Raw genomic sequence first — 15,582 nt, forward strand, 5'->3', positions numbered from 1 at the left:
CAGGACCAGGGACGAGTGGGGACACCGAGGACCTCTCTCTCGGTCACCCTCCAAGCTCACAGGTGAGGGCAGATGTGGCTAGGGGTCTGGCCTCGCATGGGCAGTGAGGGCTTTGGCCCTCCAGGATGGGGCAGCACGGAGGGGACCCCACCCCACCCTTTCCTTTCTAGGAAGGCGCGGCGGCCCAGGGCAGCCCCAGCCTTGGTGAGGAGGCGGTGGCCGCCCAGCGCTGGGGCCGGGAGCAGGCCTACCTGGCGGGTCTGATAGAGCAGTACCGGCTGGAGCAGTACCCGGACAGCTACGAGGCCATGTGTGAGTGGGCAGCCGCAGCGGTGGGCGGGCGGGCAGAAGCCGGGCCGGTGTGTCCCCGCCTCTTAACAACGGCCGTCTGCCATCGTACAGCGGAGCCTCCTGTCGCCCACCTGCTACACCATGGGCTTCCCCGCGCCTTCGCCCTCCCGGAGGACCCCCGGGTCCGGTCAGATGCGGATGAGACCGCGGTGCAGCTGAGCGAGCTGCTGCCCCTGCCCGTGCTCATGAAGCACTCCATCACTGCCCCGCTGGCCGCGCAGTGAGTGCACGCCCCGCCCCCGGAAGGGCCCCGCCTCCTCGCTCCCAGAAGGCCCCGCCCCCACCAGGCCCCGCTCCTGACCCCGCCCCTCCTGCCAGCGTCTCGTTGGTGAACAAGGCCGCCGTGGACTACTTCTTCGTGGAGCTGGGCCTGGAGGCGCACTTCGAGGCGCTGCGACACTTCCTGCTCATGGAGGACGGGGAGTTCGCACAGTCGCTCAGCGATCTGCTGTTTGAGAAGGTGACCCCTGGGCGCGGTGCGGGCATGGCTGCGGGGCCGGGGCGCCGTGCCAGGGCTCCCTCGGGACACCTGCGCCCTCTTCTGGCCAGCTGGGGGCGGGGCAGACGCCCGGGGAGCTGCTCAACCCGCTGGTGCTCAACTCCGTGCTCAGCAAGGCCCTGCAGTACAGTCTGCACGGGGACACCCCCTACGCGGACAACCTCTCCTTCGCCCTCAAGTTCCTGCCCGAGACGTTTGCCCCCAACGCCCCGGACGTGCTGAGCTGCCTGGAGCTCAGGTACAAGGTCAGCAGGGCGCCGCCAAGTGGGCGGGCCGGGGGCTCCCCCGCAGGGTATGCTGAGCCCGCTTCCCCGCAGGTCGACTGGCCCCTCAACATCGTGGTCACCGAGGGCTGCCTGAGCAGGTACAGCGGCATCTTCTCCTTCCTGCTGCAGCTGAAGCTGATGATGTGGACGCTCAAGGACATCTGCTTCCACCTCAAGCGCACAGGTGAGGCTTGGCCCAGAGCCCAGGCTTGCCCTCGGCTGGGGCCCGGCTGACCCCTCTGCGCCCCCGCAGCTCTGGTGAGCCACGCGGCCGGCTCCGTGCAGTTCCGCCAGCTGCAGCTGTTCAAGCACGAGATGCAGCACTTTGTCAAGGTCACCCAGGGCTACATCGCCAACCAGATCCTGCATGTCACCTGGTGTGAGTTCCGAGCCCGGCTGGCGCAGGTGGGCGACCTGGAGGAGATCCAGCGTGCGCACGCGGAGTACCTGCACAAGGCTGTCTTCAGGTGAGCCGCTGTGCCTGGGGCTGCTCCCTGGGCACGTGCAGAGGGGGTCAGGTGCCCCTCACCAGCAGCTGCCTGCTCCCCCCCCCCAGGGGCCTGCTGACAGAGAAGGCTGCGCCCGTCATGAACGTCATCCACAGCATCTTCAGCCTTGTCCTCAAGTTCCGCAGCCAGCTTATCTCCCAGCCCTGGGTCCCGGCTGGTGGCCCCCAGGGTGCAGAGCACCCTAACTTCGCCCTCATGCAGCAGTCCTACAGCACCTTCAAGTACTACTCCCACTTCCTCTTTAAAGGTGCCTGTCCCCCAGGGCCGGGAGGGCTTGGGGACAGCAGGGCAGAGGCCACCGGGTGGGCCTGGCTGAGCGGCAACCCCCCCCCCCCCAGTGGTGACCAAGCTGGTGAACCGGGGCTACCAGCCCCACCTGGAGGACTTCCTGCTGCGCATCAACTTCAACAACTACTATCAGGATGCCTGAGGCCGCGTGACACAGGTGCCATCCCCCCCCCCGGCCCCTCCGGGTCCCCACGATGGCGGGCCAGGGGCAGAGTCACCACACAGAGACGGACCAGGGAAGCTGCTGGTTTATTTGGGGGCCGCATGTCCCCAGTAGGCAGGAGCCAGGCCGGCAAGGTGGGCTGGGGCCACTCTGTTTCCCCCTCCCCACCCCACCCCACCCCACCCCAGGCCTGCTTCCCTCTGCTGAGCTCCTGTCCTTGCACAAAGCGGCTTTTATAGGGAGCGCAGTGAGCGTGGGGCTGGGCTGCTGAGTCTACGTCAGACAGAGACGGGTCAGGGCCTGACTGGACGTCTCGGCCGTCATGGAGAGGCAGGGGTGGGGTTGTCCACAGGGTGCGCACCGCCTCAAGGACTCGGTGGGACTCGGGGCCTTGGGGGCTCCACGTGTGGAGGCCTCCAAGGCCGTTACGAGGATCACGTCACGCACAGTTCGGCCGCCCACAGTGGGGGCTTGCTGCTGTAGGAGTGCCCCCCACTGTCTGCCCCGCCAGCCCCCTCGGGCTCAGTGGCCTCCGGGACCTCGGTGGCCTCCCCATCCCTGTGGTAAGGGGTTTCCAGTAGCTTCAGCACCCGCCGCACCTGGAGAAGGGCCATAGGAGAGGAGTTTTAGGGGCTGCCACTTGCTCCCCGGGCCATCCCCTGCTGCTGGACCCAGGGACGGAGGAGGGACAGGTGTGTGCTTGCCTCTGAGAAGTCTCCGTTCTCGGCAGCCTCGATGGCATTCTGGGCAATGTAGTTCCGCAGGACGTACTTGGGGTTGTTGGCATGCATGACGCGCGTGTGCTCAGCCTGCCAGGCATCCTTGTCACTGACGCCCTCCCTGTCCTTCTCCAGCCGGGTTCTGGAATCATCCAAGTTCATCTTTCCAGCAGATGCCGCCCCCACACCCCTCCTGCATTTGGTTCCCTGCTTGGGGGGTCGTCCGCAGCCCCCTCCCAGGGAGAGGGCGACGCGAGCAGTCTGCGCCCGGCCCCCTGGAGCCTCACCTGTACTCCTGGAGCCAGTCAGCCCAGTGGCCCCTGTTCTTGCTCAGCAGCTCAGCCGGGCTCAGCTGCTCCAACCGCGAATGCTGCTCCACACGTTCCAGCTCCTTCGTGACGTTCGCCCGGGTGCCGATGAGTGCGAAGAGCTGAGGGTTGGACTGTGCCAGCATCAGCATCATCGAGAGCTGCCTGTGCAGAGGGGCAGCGTGAGGCGCGTCCCCACCCCTGGCCGTGGGCTGTGTCCTGAGGCCACTGGGCACCTGGAAGACGGCCGTCGGGCGCGGGGGAGGTGGCAGTGGCTTTAGCGGCTCTGCTCTGCCACTGCTGACTGCCCCACGAGGGGGTGACCCGGCCCGACTGGTGAGGCAGCCGTTCACCCCTACTCTGCGGCAGCCCCTCCTGGTCGCAGGACAGCCGAGGGGCAGTGCTCGGGGGGGCAGTGCCGCGGCTGACCTGCGGGCCCCCGGGGTGCATGGGGCACCTGCTTCCCCCCAGGGGAGGTCACTGCTGGCTGCTTCTCCACGGTGGCCACAAGGCCGGGTCCTTCCCCACTTGCAGAAGGGCCTGGGGGTGGGGCAGGGACAGCACCAACACCCCCTTCCCTGGTCCTACTAGCCTGTCCTCCGTCAGCACTCACCACCCTGCGGCACTAAATTCTCTCAAACCACAGTGCTTCCCGTGTCTTACTCCGGGTGTGGGCTCAGACACTGTGTGCTCTTCCCAGTGCGAGGCGGCACAGGAAAGCCTGGTCTGGCTGAGACCTGAGGGCCCCGGGGCTCTTCCCGGGCAGACAAGAGAGCCATTCTGGGAAGCTGCTCCCCAGCTGTGCCACTGGCCTCCCCCAGTGGTGATAACATGCTGTCCTTCCCTCTGACCGGTGGGCCTCAGCGCTGCAGACACGAGGGCCCGACCGCCCCCTTCCCCAGGAGCCTCAGCCAGCTCCCTCTTCTGTTCCCTGGAGTGCTCTGTTCTAAATGGTCCTCTCCTTCTGGAAGCACATTCCAAGAAGTGAGACCTGGGTACCCACCGGGGATCCATCTGGGGTCGGAAGGCGAGCTTCAGCTCCTCTAGGGAGGCACACTGTGCAGTCAGCGCGGCCAGGAACTCAGGCAGGCCCAGGGACTCTGGCCCAACTGGGAAGGAGCTCAGCAAGTAGAAGGTGTTTGTGAAGTCGGCCCCTGGAACACGCCACTGCTCAGGGTGCTGGCAGGCAGAGGCAGGGCCCTGCACCTGCCTCCTGCACCACCATCCACGCCGAGTGTAGATGCCTTGCCAGGCCCAGGGGCTCCCGACCCCTCCCCTCCAGCTTCCTCAACAGCCCCCACCCACCTGCCACCCAGCTCGGCCACCACTCCAAGCCCCCGTTCCTCCATCCGTGAATCAGGTAAATATGGCACAGGCGCCGAGGTCAGCCCCTGGCCACCCCCACTGTGGTCATAGTCCCCACTGCCTATTTGAGCTGCAGAGCGTCAAGGACAAGCCCCTGAAACACTTACAAACAAACGGGGCGTAACACAGAATAGATGCGGGGAGGTCCTCGGCCTGACTTGTTAAAACAGTCACTGTAACCCCGGGAGAACGTCCCAGGAAGAGACACAGAAGGGAAACGAGAAGGGACCAGAACAGAGACACAAAAGCAGGAATGGAGGACGTGAGGGAGGAAAAACAGCAGAGCACACAGACAACAAATAGCGCAACGACAGAAATCCTCATCAGTAATGACTTTAAATGGGTTCATCTCCAAATGAGACTGGCAGCTTGAACTAAAGTGCTTCCAACTTGTCGAGCCCAAAGGGAAAGGACAGAAAAGATACCCCAAGCAGACGGTAACCTGCAGAGCGGGGCCAGCCCTACCACTGTCAGCAAGAGACCTGCAAACGACAAGGACTTTATGTGTCGAACAGCCTGTTCATCAAGAAGAAGTAACGGTTACAAACATACAAACCAAACACTTGTAAAACGGCAGGAGAAACAGAACAGTTCCCCGTAGGAGCCGGAGGCTTCAGCGCCCCACTCCGGATACTGGATGGAACGTCCGCACGGCAGACCAGTGAGGGCACGGGGGGACTTGAACGCTGTCAGGCTGCTCCATCAGACAGACATCGGTCTTCTCAAGTGCACATGGGACAGACCGCTGGTTCAGCCATAAAGCAAGTCAGTATGCTTAAAAAGACTGGTATCTTCTCCAACCACAGTGGAGTGAAGATGGAAATCACAAACAGAAGGAAAACTGTAAAATCCCAGATACTGTGAAAACTAACCAATGGGTCCAAAAAGAAATCACAAGGGAAATCAGAAAATACGTAGAGGCAGGAAAATGTGGAAACACCAATACTGAAATTTATAGGATGCCACAAAAGCGGTGGTCAGAATTTTATGGTGCTAATTACCTACGTTAGGAGAGCAGACCTCTTTTATCCGCCCCCCAAAAAGAAATTTGCAACTGTGGGGTGATGGAAGGCGACGGTTTTGCGATCTCTACAAATAGTGACTCACATACCCTGACACCGCTACATATCTGTTAAATCTCAAAGGGAAAAAAGCCTCAAACCAGTAACTTAATCTTACACCTAAGGAACTAGAAAGAAAACAAAGTAAGACTTAGGCTAGCCGGAAGGCAGGAAATCGAGGGTAGAGCAGAGATAAACAAAATAGAGAACAAAAATGAAGTGAAAACAACTAAAACCAAGAGTTAGCTGGTTCTTTGAAAAGATCAACAAGACTGACAAACTTTTAGCTACTGCCCCGTAACTAAAATCAGAAATGAAAGTGGGGCTGTGACTATGGACCACAGAGCAAGAGCACTCGAAGAGAAGACTGAATTCCACCCTGATACATCAGATCCGGAGATGACACAGAAATATTCCTAGAAACACCACCTACCAAAGTGGACTCGGAAGAAGTAGAAAATCAGAGTAGCCTTATAACAAGCGAGGAGACTGAATGGGCCATCAGAACCCTCCCAACAAAGACAACGGTAGGGCCAGATAGCTTCACTGGTGAGTTCTACCCAATATCGAAGAATTATCACCAGTCCTTCTCAAACTTCCAAAAAACAGGAGAGAACATTTCCTAACTCAGCATTGCCTGGATACCCAAGCCAAAGAGCCCACAGAGCAGCATCCCAGTCAGGACAGTAGGGGCCTCTGGTGGGGTCTGTGCCCTCGCTCGCTCCCTCTCGGCACAGAGACAGACAGTAGACCGGGGGTGCCAGGGGCGCAGGAGGAGGAGGAAATGACAGGGTGTCCGTGTGGGGAGACGGACGGGGCTGATGGGTGCACAGCGGGGTGAATGTGCTTAGTGCCCCCAAAGAGCACACCTCATGGTAAATGGCCAATTTTATGTTGTGTCTATTTCACCGAAACGAAAACGCCGGGCCACCAGTGTGGCACAGACCCCCTAGCCACACTCACCAGTCAGGTGCATGGTCTCCAGGAGCTTGGCCACCAGCGCTCCGTCCTCGTCCAGCTCGGCGTGCACCAGGCCCAGCTTCCTGCGCATCTTCTGCAGGTAGTGCTGGCGGAACTCCGGGTCGAACTCCTCGGCCAGGATGGCCTCACCCCGCTCACGGGGCAGCTCGGGCTCCAGGGCCTCCACCAGCTTCTGCAGGTTCCACTTGCAAACTTCGGGCTGTTTGCTGTACGCATAGCGTCCAGCGTTGTCGGAGGCGTTGCACACGTGGTCAGGGTCATACCTGCCACACGGGGTGAGGGGAGCCAGCAAGGGGATGAGGCAGGTCCTGGGGTGCCCAGAGGCTACGTCCATGTGGCCACTGCCCTCCTGCCCTGCCTCGCAGGGGCCCAGCTCTGACAGGTGCAGGTCCAGGCGCCGCAGCTGACTCCTACTCGCTCAGTCGGCAGGGGGGCGGAGCTGCCTCAGCCCACTGCCCCTGGCCGGCCACGTCCCTCCTTCCTGCTCGCTGCCTGTTCCCGCCCTGGCCCCTTGAGTCCATTCCCAATCCGGGAATGGAGGGACCCTCTGAAAATGCCGCTCTGCTCCAAACCTTCCAGGGGATTTCTGCTGCTGGGAAGGGCTGACCAGGCATTTCCAACCAAGTATCGAGGACAGCTGGTCCCTCCCCAGTGGTCCCTGTGCCATGGGCACCCACATGCTGGCCCCGGGCTGCTCACCTGTCCAGGAAGCCGAAGGGCCCGTAGTCGATGGTGAGCCCCACAATGCTCATGTTGTCTGTGTTGAGCACGCCGTGGCAGAAGCCCACACACTGCCACTCGGCCACCATCCGGGCCGTGCGACGGGTCACCTGCGGCATGACAGGGTGCAGGTTGCCGCCTGCCCCCTCCCTCCCTGAGGACAGCTCTGCTCCCAGGGACTTCTTCGGGTTTGCCCTCTCAGCGCACACTCAGCAGCGGGGGCAAACGCGGAAGGACGTGTAAGAAGGAAAAGCGCTTTGGGTGAGCGCACACGTGTAGGCTCTAATTTCCACTCAGGCCATCTGTCTCTTCGATATACTAATTTTGGCTTTTACCCATGAAACCAAAAATACCAGGGAGCCTTGACTATGCCCACGACTCAGGCCCAGGAGGATAACCGTGTGGAAACAGGGAAGTCACACGAGCCGGCAAAGCCTGCCCTGGGTCCAGGCTGCTGTGCCCGGGGCCCCACCGTGACCGTCCGCATCCCCCCCCGGAAGCGGAGTCCTTCCCCCCACCGTTCTCCTGCTGGGCCTGGCGGGGGCACACAGCCCCACCAGTGCCACAGAAACAAAGTGATCCTTGGGTTTGTCCCAGGGCCCCTGACCCTCAACGCAGCATTCCCAGAAGTCGGTCCTGCTCAGAGTCAACGAGGGGGGACAGGCTTTGGGACAGGGGAACGACTCAGAGAACCTTGTCCACCGTCCAGCAGACCGTGTCTCATCAGCAGGCGGGACGCAGGGAGGGCTGCTGTGCAGCCCCGCCTACCTCCCGGAAGAAAGCGGCATTCCTCTGCACGCGGTCCTCGGCGTGCGCGGCCTGGATCTCAGGATAAAACGTGCTGATCACATAGTCAAGCATCTGGACTCGGATGTCGTTTCTCCCCACACTGGGCCCCTCGCGCCCTGTGTGCTCATCTGCGGACTTGAAAATCTCAAAGGATCCGAACCTGGAGGAAATACCCATCATTTTAACAGGTTAAACAGGGCTCTAGCCCCTTGTGAAAAACAGAAGTCTGGCTGCTAGGCCTTGTAGCCTCTAGCGGTAAGAACACCCTGATTAAAACAAAACCAACAAAAACATAACTAGTCTTTTGGTGATACAGACAGACCCATTCTGCCCTTGGTTAGCTCCCACGCACGCCGGATACGTGTGGGGGGCCCAGGAAGGCACGGCTGCCTCTGGGGACCAGCAGGGCTCTGTGCTCACCCCCAGGTCAAGGAGCACGGCGGTGACTGGCGTCCTGCGGTCAGGTGACAAGCAGGGTCAGCTCTACGACCGTGTGGTCGTGTCACCCAGAGGACGTGAGGCGGTGTCTGGAGACACTTCTGGTCGCCACGACTAGCATTACAGCCAGCAGGCCCAGGGGGACCCCCCAGCCCCCCAGGTTACTCTGGTCGAACTGCCAGGAGCGCTGCTCAGGGAAGCAGCCCTGGGTCTCCTGGGGGAGGTGGATGCGACCGCCCTGGCTCCTCCAGCTCCCAGACGACAAAAGAAAAAGCCAGGTGCTGAGCCTTAGGCACCGTGGGAAGGGCCCTGACACACAGGGTCCGCCTGGCTCCACAGGAGGGAGGACCAGAGGGAGTCACAGCTGCTTCCTGACAACCATGGGTTCGGGCCATCAGAACCGTGTGATGCCAGACAGCATGGTGACATCAGGGAGGGACCAGAAAGGGTGGCAGCTGATGACCGGGCTGGAGCAAGGGTGGCCACGGCGGATGGGGGCACAGCACGCGTGGAGTCGCCTCTTCTTCACAGTGACGGAACGAGGCCACTTTCTGGGTGACTTTCATGTCCTTCCTGGTCCTAAACTCCAAGTGAACAGCTCTGCACATGCCCCTTCCCAGAGCCCCGCTTCTGGGCAGCCCCTCTTCGGCTGGCCCGAGGCCCTGTCCCCCTTCACTCAAGCCAGCCATGCACCCGCGACACGGGCCACCTCTCTGCCACCACCTCCCTTCTGGGGGCAACAGGTGCCTGAACAGCCATCCACACGCAGAACAGGACTCCCGGCCCAGGAAATGTCCGGTGCCTTTTGCCCATTAAACCCCCTCCCTCCCTGCAGGCGCCCAGCATCTATTTCGTGGCCATCTGGTGCTGCTCGGGACTGGCCATGGGATGGGTTCCCCACACGTGTCCCTGTGGGGCGTTCCCTCCACCAGCCTTGTCATCTGTCTCCGCACAATGACAGCCCGAAGGGACCCCAGCATTACCTTAGAAAAGTGGAAGCTATACGCAGCACAACCGTGCACTTCTCATATTTTGGATTACCGTCATAGAACACGTCTCGAACGACTGTGGACTGGGATGTGACGCAGGCCCCGGCCCGCGTGGTGGGGATGCCCAGATGGAACATGGCTTCGCTGCACAGGAACTCGCGGATGCTCGACCGCAGGACTTTGCGGCCGTCGGCCTGTCTGAAATCAAACACACAGGTTGTTGTGCCATCAGGGTGTCCGTTCAACAGGCAGCAAATGGGAGGGACTGAAAGACAGCATTCTAAGGGCTTTTTTAAAAATCATTCCCTGACAGCTGTAATGTCACTGTAAAAGGCCTCTGTTTTAGAGAATACCTGATACGGATGGGCCCCTAACATTGCCCCAGATGTGGCAGCCACGGCACCAGGTGCCTGGCCTGCAGCTGGGACAGCGAGGCTGCATCAGGCCTCTGCAACAGGACCCAGCCAGCAGGGAGTGTAACTCACTCCCTTGTAAGCCTGAAGTTCTGTTATGAGTTTACAAGAACACTCTTACAGTAAGGATGAAGGATCTCAGGCGTGCCCCCCTCCCCCCCCGCCGCCGTCTTTTCAGAACTTGATAGCTCATTTCTCTCTTTTTTTAAATATTATTTACTTATTTGACGGAGTACAGGTAGGGGGAGCGGCAGGCAGAGGGAGAGGGAGAAGCAGACTCACCGCTGAGCAGGGAGCCCGATGTGGGACTCGATCCCAGGACCCCTAGATCATGGCCTGAGCCGAAGGCAGACGCTTAACCAACTGAGCCACCCAGGCGCCCCAATAGCTGGTTTCTCTTTTAGTGCCGAACAATATTCCATTGTCTGGATGTACCACACTTAATGTTGGTTGCTTCCAAGCTCTGGCAATTATGAATAAAGCTGCTACAAACATCTGTGTGCAGGGTTTTTGTGTGGACAGAGATCTTCAAGTCTTTTGGGTAAATAGCAAGGAGCACAACTGCTGGATCATCTGGTAAGAGTATGCTGACTTTTGTTACAAAACTGCCAAATTGTCTTCTGCACCATTCTGCAAGCCCACCGTCAGTGAGTGCACGTTCCTGCTGCTGCACATCCCCACCGGCATTTGGTGCATGTATATGTGCTGCATGCCCTGATGTGGTGGTCATGGTGCTCGGGGTTCTGCAAGCCCCCATTGTGTGGAGACACATCTAGTGTCAGTGCTCTGGATCTGGCCATTCTGATAGGTGTGCAGTGGTGTCTCACCGTCGTCTGGATCTGCATTTCCCTGATGACATATGATTTTGAGCACCTTTTCATGTACTTATTTTCCATCTCTAGCTCTTCTTTGGTGACATGTCTGTTCAGGTCTTTAGCCCATCTTAAGATTTTATTTCTTTGAGAGACAGCGAGCTAGAGAGCACAAGCAGGGAAGCAGCAGCAGGCTGGCCAAGCAGGGAGCCTGACACGGGGCTTGACCCCAGGACCCCAGGGTCATGACCTGATCTTTAACCCATTTTAAAGTCTTTGTTTTTGTTTTCTTATAGTCTGAGTTTTCAGAGTTCTTTGTATACTTTGTATACTCAAAGTATACTTTGTATATCAGGTGTGTCTTTTACAAATATTTTCTCCAAATCTGTGGCTTTTCTTTTCATTGTCTTGATATTGTCTTTTGTAGAGCACAAGTTTCGACTTCAACGGAGTCCAGCTTCAGTAATCTCTTTCATGGATCTTGCCTTTGGTGTTGTGTCTAAAAAATCACATCCAAACCTGAGGGCCTCTGGACTTTCTATTTTATCTTATAGGAGTTTTATAGTTTTGCATTTTACATTTAGGTCTATGATCCCTTTTGAGTTAATTCTTGTGAAGGGTCTAAGGTCTGTGTCTAGATACATTTTTTGGTGTGTACATGTCCAGTTGTTCCAGCACCAACCATCTGTTCAAACAACTATCTTTGCTCCATTATATTGTCTTTGCTCCTTTGTCATAAATCACTACATTTATGGAGGTCTATCCATTGATCTGTTCTTTCACCAACACTGCACTTTCTTGATTACTATAGTTTTATAGTAAGGCTTGAAGTCCTCCAACTTTGCTGTTCTTCAACATTATGTTGGTTATTGTAGGTTTTCTGACTCTCCACATAAACTTTAGAATCACATTATCAGTACCTACAAAATAACCTGCTGAAATTTGATTGGGATTGTATTTTTTAAAAAGATTTTATTTATTCATTTGAGAGAAGAAAGAGAACACAAGCAGGGAGAAGGGGCAGAGCGAGAAGCGGGCTCCCTGCTGCGGGACTTGATCCCAGGACCCTGAGATCATGACCGGAGCCGAAGGCAAACACTTAACTGACTGAGCCACCCAGGTGCCTTGATTGGGATCATATTGAATCTACAAGTCAAACTGGGAAGAACTGACATCCTGACAAGATTCAGTCTTCTCATTCATGGACATGTGATACATCTTTCCATTTGTTTAGTCCTTCCTTGATATCTTTTAGCAGTTTTGTAGTTTTCTTCATAAAGGTCTTAGGTACAAATACATATTTTGTTAGATTTATACCTAAGTATTTCATTTTGAGGGGTAATAATGTAATCAGTATTGTTTTTAATTTCAAATTCCAATTGCTCATTGCTCGTACATAGTAAAGTGACTGACTCGTATGGTAACTTTGTATCCTTCAACCTTGCTTATTAGTTCACGTTTTTGGTCAGATCTTTGAGATTTTCTACATAGATGTTCATCTGCAAACAAAGACAGTTTTCTTTCATCTCAATCTGTGTACCCTTAATTTCCTTTTCTTGTCTTATTGCATTAGCTAGGACTTCCAGTATGATGTTGAAAGGCAATGGTGGGGGAAACATCTTTACTTTGTTTCCGATCTCAGTGGGAGGGCTTCCAGGCTCTCATCACTAAGTAGAAGTTAGCTGTAGGTTTTCTGGAGATATTCTTTATCAATTTGAGGAAGTTCCTCTCTTCCTAGTTTACTGAGTTTTTACCATGAATGGGAGCTCAATTTCATCAAATGCTATTACTGTATATGTGCTGCATGCCCTGATGTGGTGGTCATGGTGCTCGGGGTTCTGCAAGCCCCCATTGTGTGGAGACACATCTAGGTCTCCGGCCTCGCCTTGCCTGAGTATGTCTCATCCCTCTGGAAACCAGACCTGGCAGTCACCCCAGGGCCACTGCGTCAGCCTCTGGCCAGTGTGACAGCTGCAATCCACTCACCTCCTTCTAGTCCACGAGAGGAACTGTGACAAGGAAACCTGTCCTCAAATGTCAATCCACCCCTCCCTGGTCCTGAGAATCACCTCTTACCCAGCTAGATTTCATGTTCAGCAGGAAGCCAGCACAGCTCAATTTAATCTTGAATCTGGTAAAAATGGTCCTGAAAATCAGCAGCCTGTCCTTCTTGCCCAAGGCAAGGTTCCCAAAGCAAAAGCTAGAATTGGACAATTACACAGCAAGGATAAAGGGCCTCTCTGCACCCACAGAGCCAACAGGACCCACGACACAGTCCCGTCTCCAGCACACCCATGTCTGTTCCCAGCCGAGCTGCTGGGATGGACCCAGCTGAGGACAAGCTCTTTCGTACCTGCCAGGAGAGGCATGTCCTGAAATCTCAACCCCCTCGGCAGGCAGGAGGCATGGGCGAGAAGTCACCTGCCCACCACCCAAAGCCCACATCTGGGTACTACCCCAGCCAGGAGTTGGCCTTAAGCCACACAAAGCCACTTTGGATGTTAAGCCTCAAGTCATGCTGAGGCTGGGGAACCTAGGACATGTTGGGGGGTGGGTGCTAACCTGAGTAAAGGTTAAATGACCCCTTTATTTTATTTATTTTTAAAGATTTATTTATTTATTTTGAGAGAGTGAGAATGAGAGAGAGAGAGATAGTACATGACAGGGGGGAGAGAAGCAGGCTCCTTGCTGAGCAGGGAGCCCGATGCGGGACTCGATCCTGGGACTCCAGGATCATGACCTGAGCCAAGGGCAGTCGCTTAACCGACTGAGCCACCCAGGCGCCCCATGACCCCTCTATTTTAAAGAAAAATTTTCTAGCAGACCTCAAGTCTAGAAACATGGAACTTAACACTCAAGTCTTCAAATAGAATAGATATCCCATAGCAGATTACTCTCACAAAAAGGTTTGTCTTTATGACTGGCAAGAATAAATTACCCAACTGAATATATAAAATTTAAAGATGCTCAAAGAATGAGCAGGCCCCAAGGTGAGAAGCATTTACATATCATTTCAAGGGGCAGAACTCTCCCATTAGTCACTGGTGCAGACAACTCTGAGCAGGCTGTTGGTGGGGCGCGGCAGTGGTGCTAGGCTGAATTCAGGAGACTTCCAGAGACAGAAAGGCCTGGAGACTGGGTGATGAGGAAGAACGAGTTATTCTGGGGGTCAGAGATGGAGCTGCTGGGAGGCAGGCAGGGGGTGCAGGATGCGTCAGATCCTGGAGGGAGAGGAGGGGAGGGCACAGGGAAGTGGCCAGAGAAGACACATGCCCTCAGGATTTCTTTGAACAGAAAATGACAACTCAGGTGTAACTTTTTTAGCCATTCAACAAGCATTTAACAAATACGGACTAAATGCACCCGCTGTTTAGTGGAAAAGAGCAGAACGGACGATCAGCACTGTTCGTATGTAAGAGGCAGGACAGCTCTGAGAGCCCCCTGCCGGCTGGGTCAGGCTGTCCGGATCTGGACCCAGGTCCTGGCCCACAAGTGCTCAGACGCCTGTGCCTGGGAGAATGACCACGGGGGGCATCGGATCTGAGGGGGGTCTTGTCCCTGTCCAGGGCACCGGCCACACACTGGGCCTCTGTGGGTGGACACACAGATGCTACGCTGGAGAGGACAAATCACCCTGCCTCCCGCGAGCACCGGTGGCTAGGCTGGGCAAGCGGTAAACACCAGTGTCACACGCAGGACTGATTCCAAAGTCCTTGTGTTGTTTATGGGAACGGGACGGAGCAGCTGCTAGCGCTGCGGGACCAGGGGGGGAGTGCAGCGGGATCCCTCCCCGAGCCGGTCAGAGGGGACAAGGGCACTTGGCAGCAGCACTGCAGCAGGGGCGGAGGCTCTGCAGCCACGGCCCCTCCTTCGGCCCTCTCCCTCTGACCTCAGGGCCTTTGCACAAGCTGTTCCCTTCGCCAGGGTATCGGGACCCCCTCCCCCGGTCTCTGTCCCTAGATCAAACTTCCCGTTACATCTCACCCCCAGCTAGGAAGGGAAACTGCGGGACTGAGCACGCCCCCCACCCCACACACCGGAGAGGGCGTGCGGGGCCCCTCCGAGGGCCAGCCCCTTCCGGCCCCCAGCCCCCCGCCCGGGCCCACCTGGAGAAGGGCGTGGGGCCGGCTCCCTTGAGCTGCAGCTCCCAGCGCTCGCCGGCGGCCGTGCACACCTCGCCCAGGTACATGGCGGCGCCGTCGCCCAGCTGCCCCGCGAACTGGCCAAACTGGTGGCCGCAGTAGCAGTGCGCGGCGGGCTCGGCGCCCGGCAGCAGCGCGTTGCCGCTGAAGAAGAGCGCGGCCTCGGCCTCGCGCGCCTCGCGGGCGGCGGCGTCGGCGGGCGGCGCGCCCAGGCCCAGCAGCGCCAGCGCGGGCTCCGACAGCGCCACGAGGCGCGGCTGGCGCAGCGGCGCGGGCCGCACGCGGCTGAAGCAGGCCCCCGGCACGGGCCTCGGCGAGGACGGGGCGCCCTCGGGACCGGGCGGCGGCGTCTCCACGGGCAGCGCGCGCAGGGCGCGGTTGTCGAAGCGCAGCCCCGCCAGCCAGCGGGGCGCCGGCTCCATGGCAGCGCCGCGGGCAGCGGCCGAGGCGGAGCAGGGCGCGCGCGGCGGACGGTGGCCCAGCGGCGGCGACCGGGCACGGGCGGCCGCGAGCAAGGCCCTCACGGCAGCCCCGAACGCGGCCATCCGCGGCGCCGCTGCGGCGGAAGCCCCTCTGCCCCGACCGGAAGCCCCGGCACGCGTGCCCAGTCGCCCAATCGCCTGCGGTGGTGTCTGCTCGTGCGCCTGCGCGGGCCGCGCCCGCGAAAGGCTGACTCTGATTGGCCGCGCCGTGCGTCTGTCCGCTCCTGCGGTTCGGCCCCGCAGCAGCCCGGGCGGGGAAGGAGGACTTGTGCCCCCGCGACCCGTCC

At 58.1% G+C, this 15,582-nt stretch overlaps 2 protein-coding genes across 5 annotated transcripts in view; one reads left to right on the plus strand and one right to left on the minus strand.

The window, feature by feature from the left end:
• Positions 1-3,748, plus strand: part of TUBGCP6 (tubulin gamma complex component 6) — a 32,159-nt gene extending 28,411 nt beyond the window's left edge. Inside the window, exons 17-26 of one of the 3 annotated variants that reach the window (XM_025881466.2) lie at positions 4-62; positions 171-312; positions 403-571; positions 670-811; positions 901-1,095; positions 1,168-1,300; positions 1,370-1,583; positions 1,673-1,872; positions 1,964-2,070; positions 2,931-3,748. In XM_025881466.2, the coding sequence (XP_025737251.1) occupies positions 4-62; positions 171-312; positions 403-571; positions 670-811; positions 901-1,095; positions 1,168-1,300; positions 1,370-1,583; positions 1,673-1,872; positions 1,964-2,055 (1,346 nt within the window). In that variant the 3' untranslated portion in view covers positions 2,056-2,070; positions 2,931-3,748. Of the gene's footprint in view, positions 1-3; positions 63-170; positions 313-402; positions 572-669; positions 812-900; positions 1,096-1,167; positions 1,301-1,369; positions 1,584-1,672; positions 1,873-1,963; positions 2,071-2,930 lie in introns of those variants that run through there. The other 2 variants (XM_025881467.2, XR_012375284.1) reach the window with 2 other exon arrangements.
• Positions 2,144-15,379, minus strand: SELENOO (selenoprotein O). Of its 2 annotated transcripts, none has more exons than XM_025881470.2 (9): positions 14,778-15,377; positions 9,441-9,644; positions 7,999-8,179; positions 7,210-7,340; positions 6,493-6,773; positions 4,107-4,257; positions 3,083-3,268; positions 2,781-2,937; positions 2,144-2,675 (listed from the first exon to the last, which is right to left on the minus strand). In XM_025881470.2, the coding sequence occupies exons 1-9, from the start codon at positions 15,356-15,358 to the stop codon at positions 2,502-2,504; spliced, it is 2,046 nt and encodes a 681-aa protein (XP_025737255.1). In that variant the 5' UTR covers positions 15,359-15,377; the 3' UTR covers positions 2,144-2,501. The 2 variants fall into 2 exon arrangements, with proteins under 2 accessions (XP_025737255.1, XP_025737257.1); XM_025881472.2 differs by having other exon boundaries at positions 2,511-2,675; positions 14,778-15,379.
• Between the last annotated feature and the right edge of the window lie 203 nt (positions 15,380-15,582).

Source organism: Callorhinus ursinus, unplaced genomic scaffold, assembly GCF_003265705.2.
Source record: "Callorhinus ursinus isolate GAN/ISIS: 27379988/994484 unplaced genomic scaffold, GSC_fseal_2.0 scaffold48, whole genome shotgun sequence".
Lineage (NCBI taxonomy): Eukaryota > Metazoa > Chordata > Mammalia > Carnivora > Otariidae > Callorhinus > Callorhinus ursinus.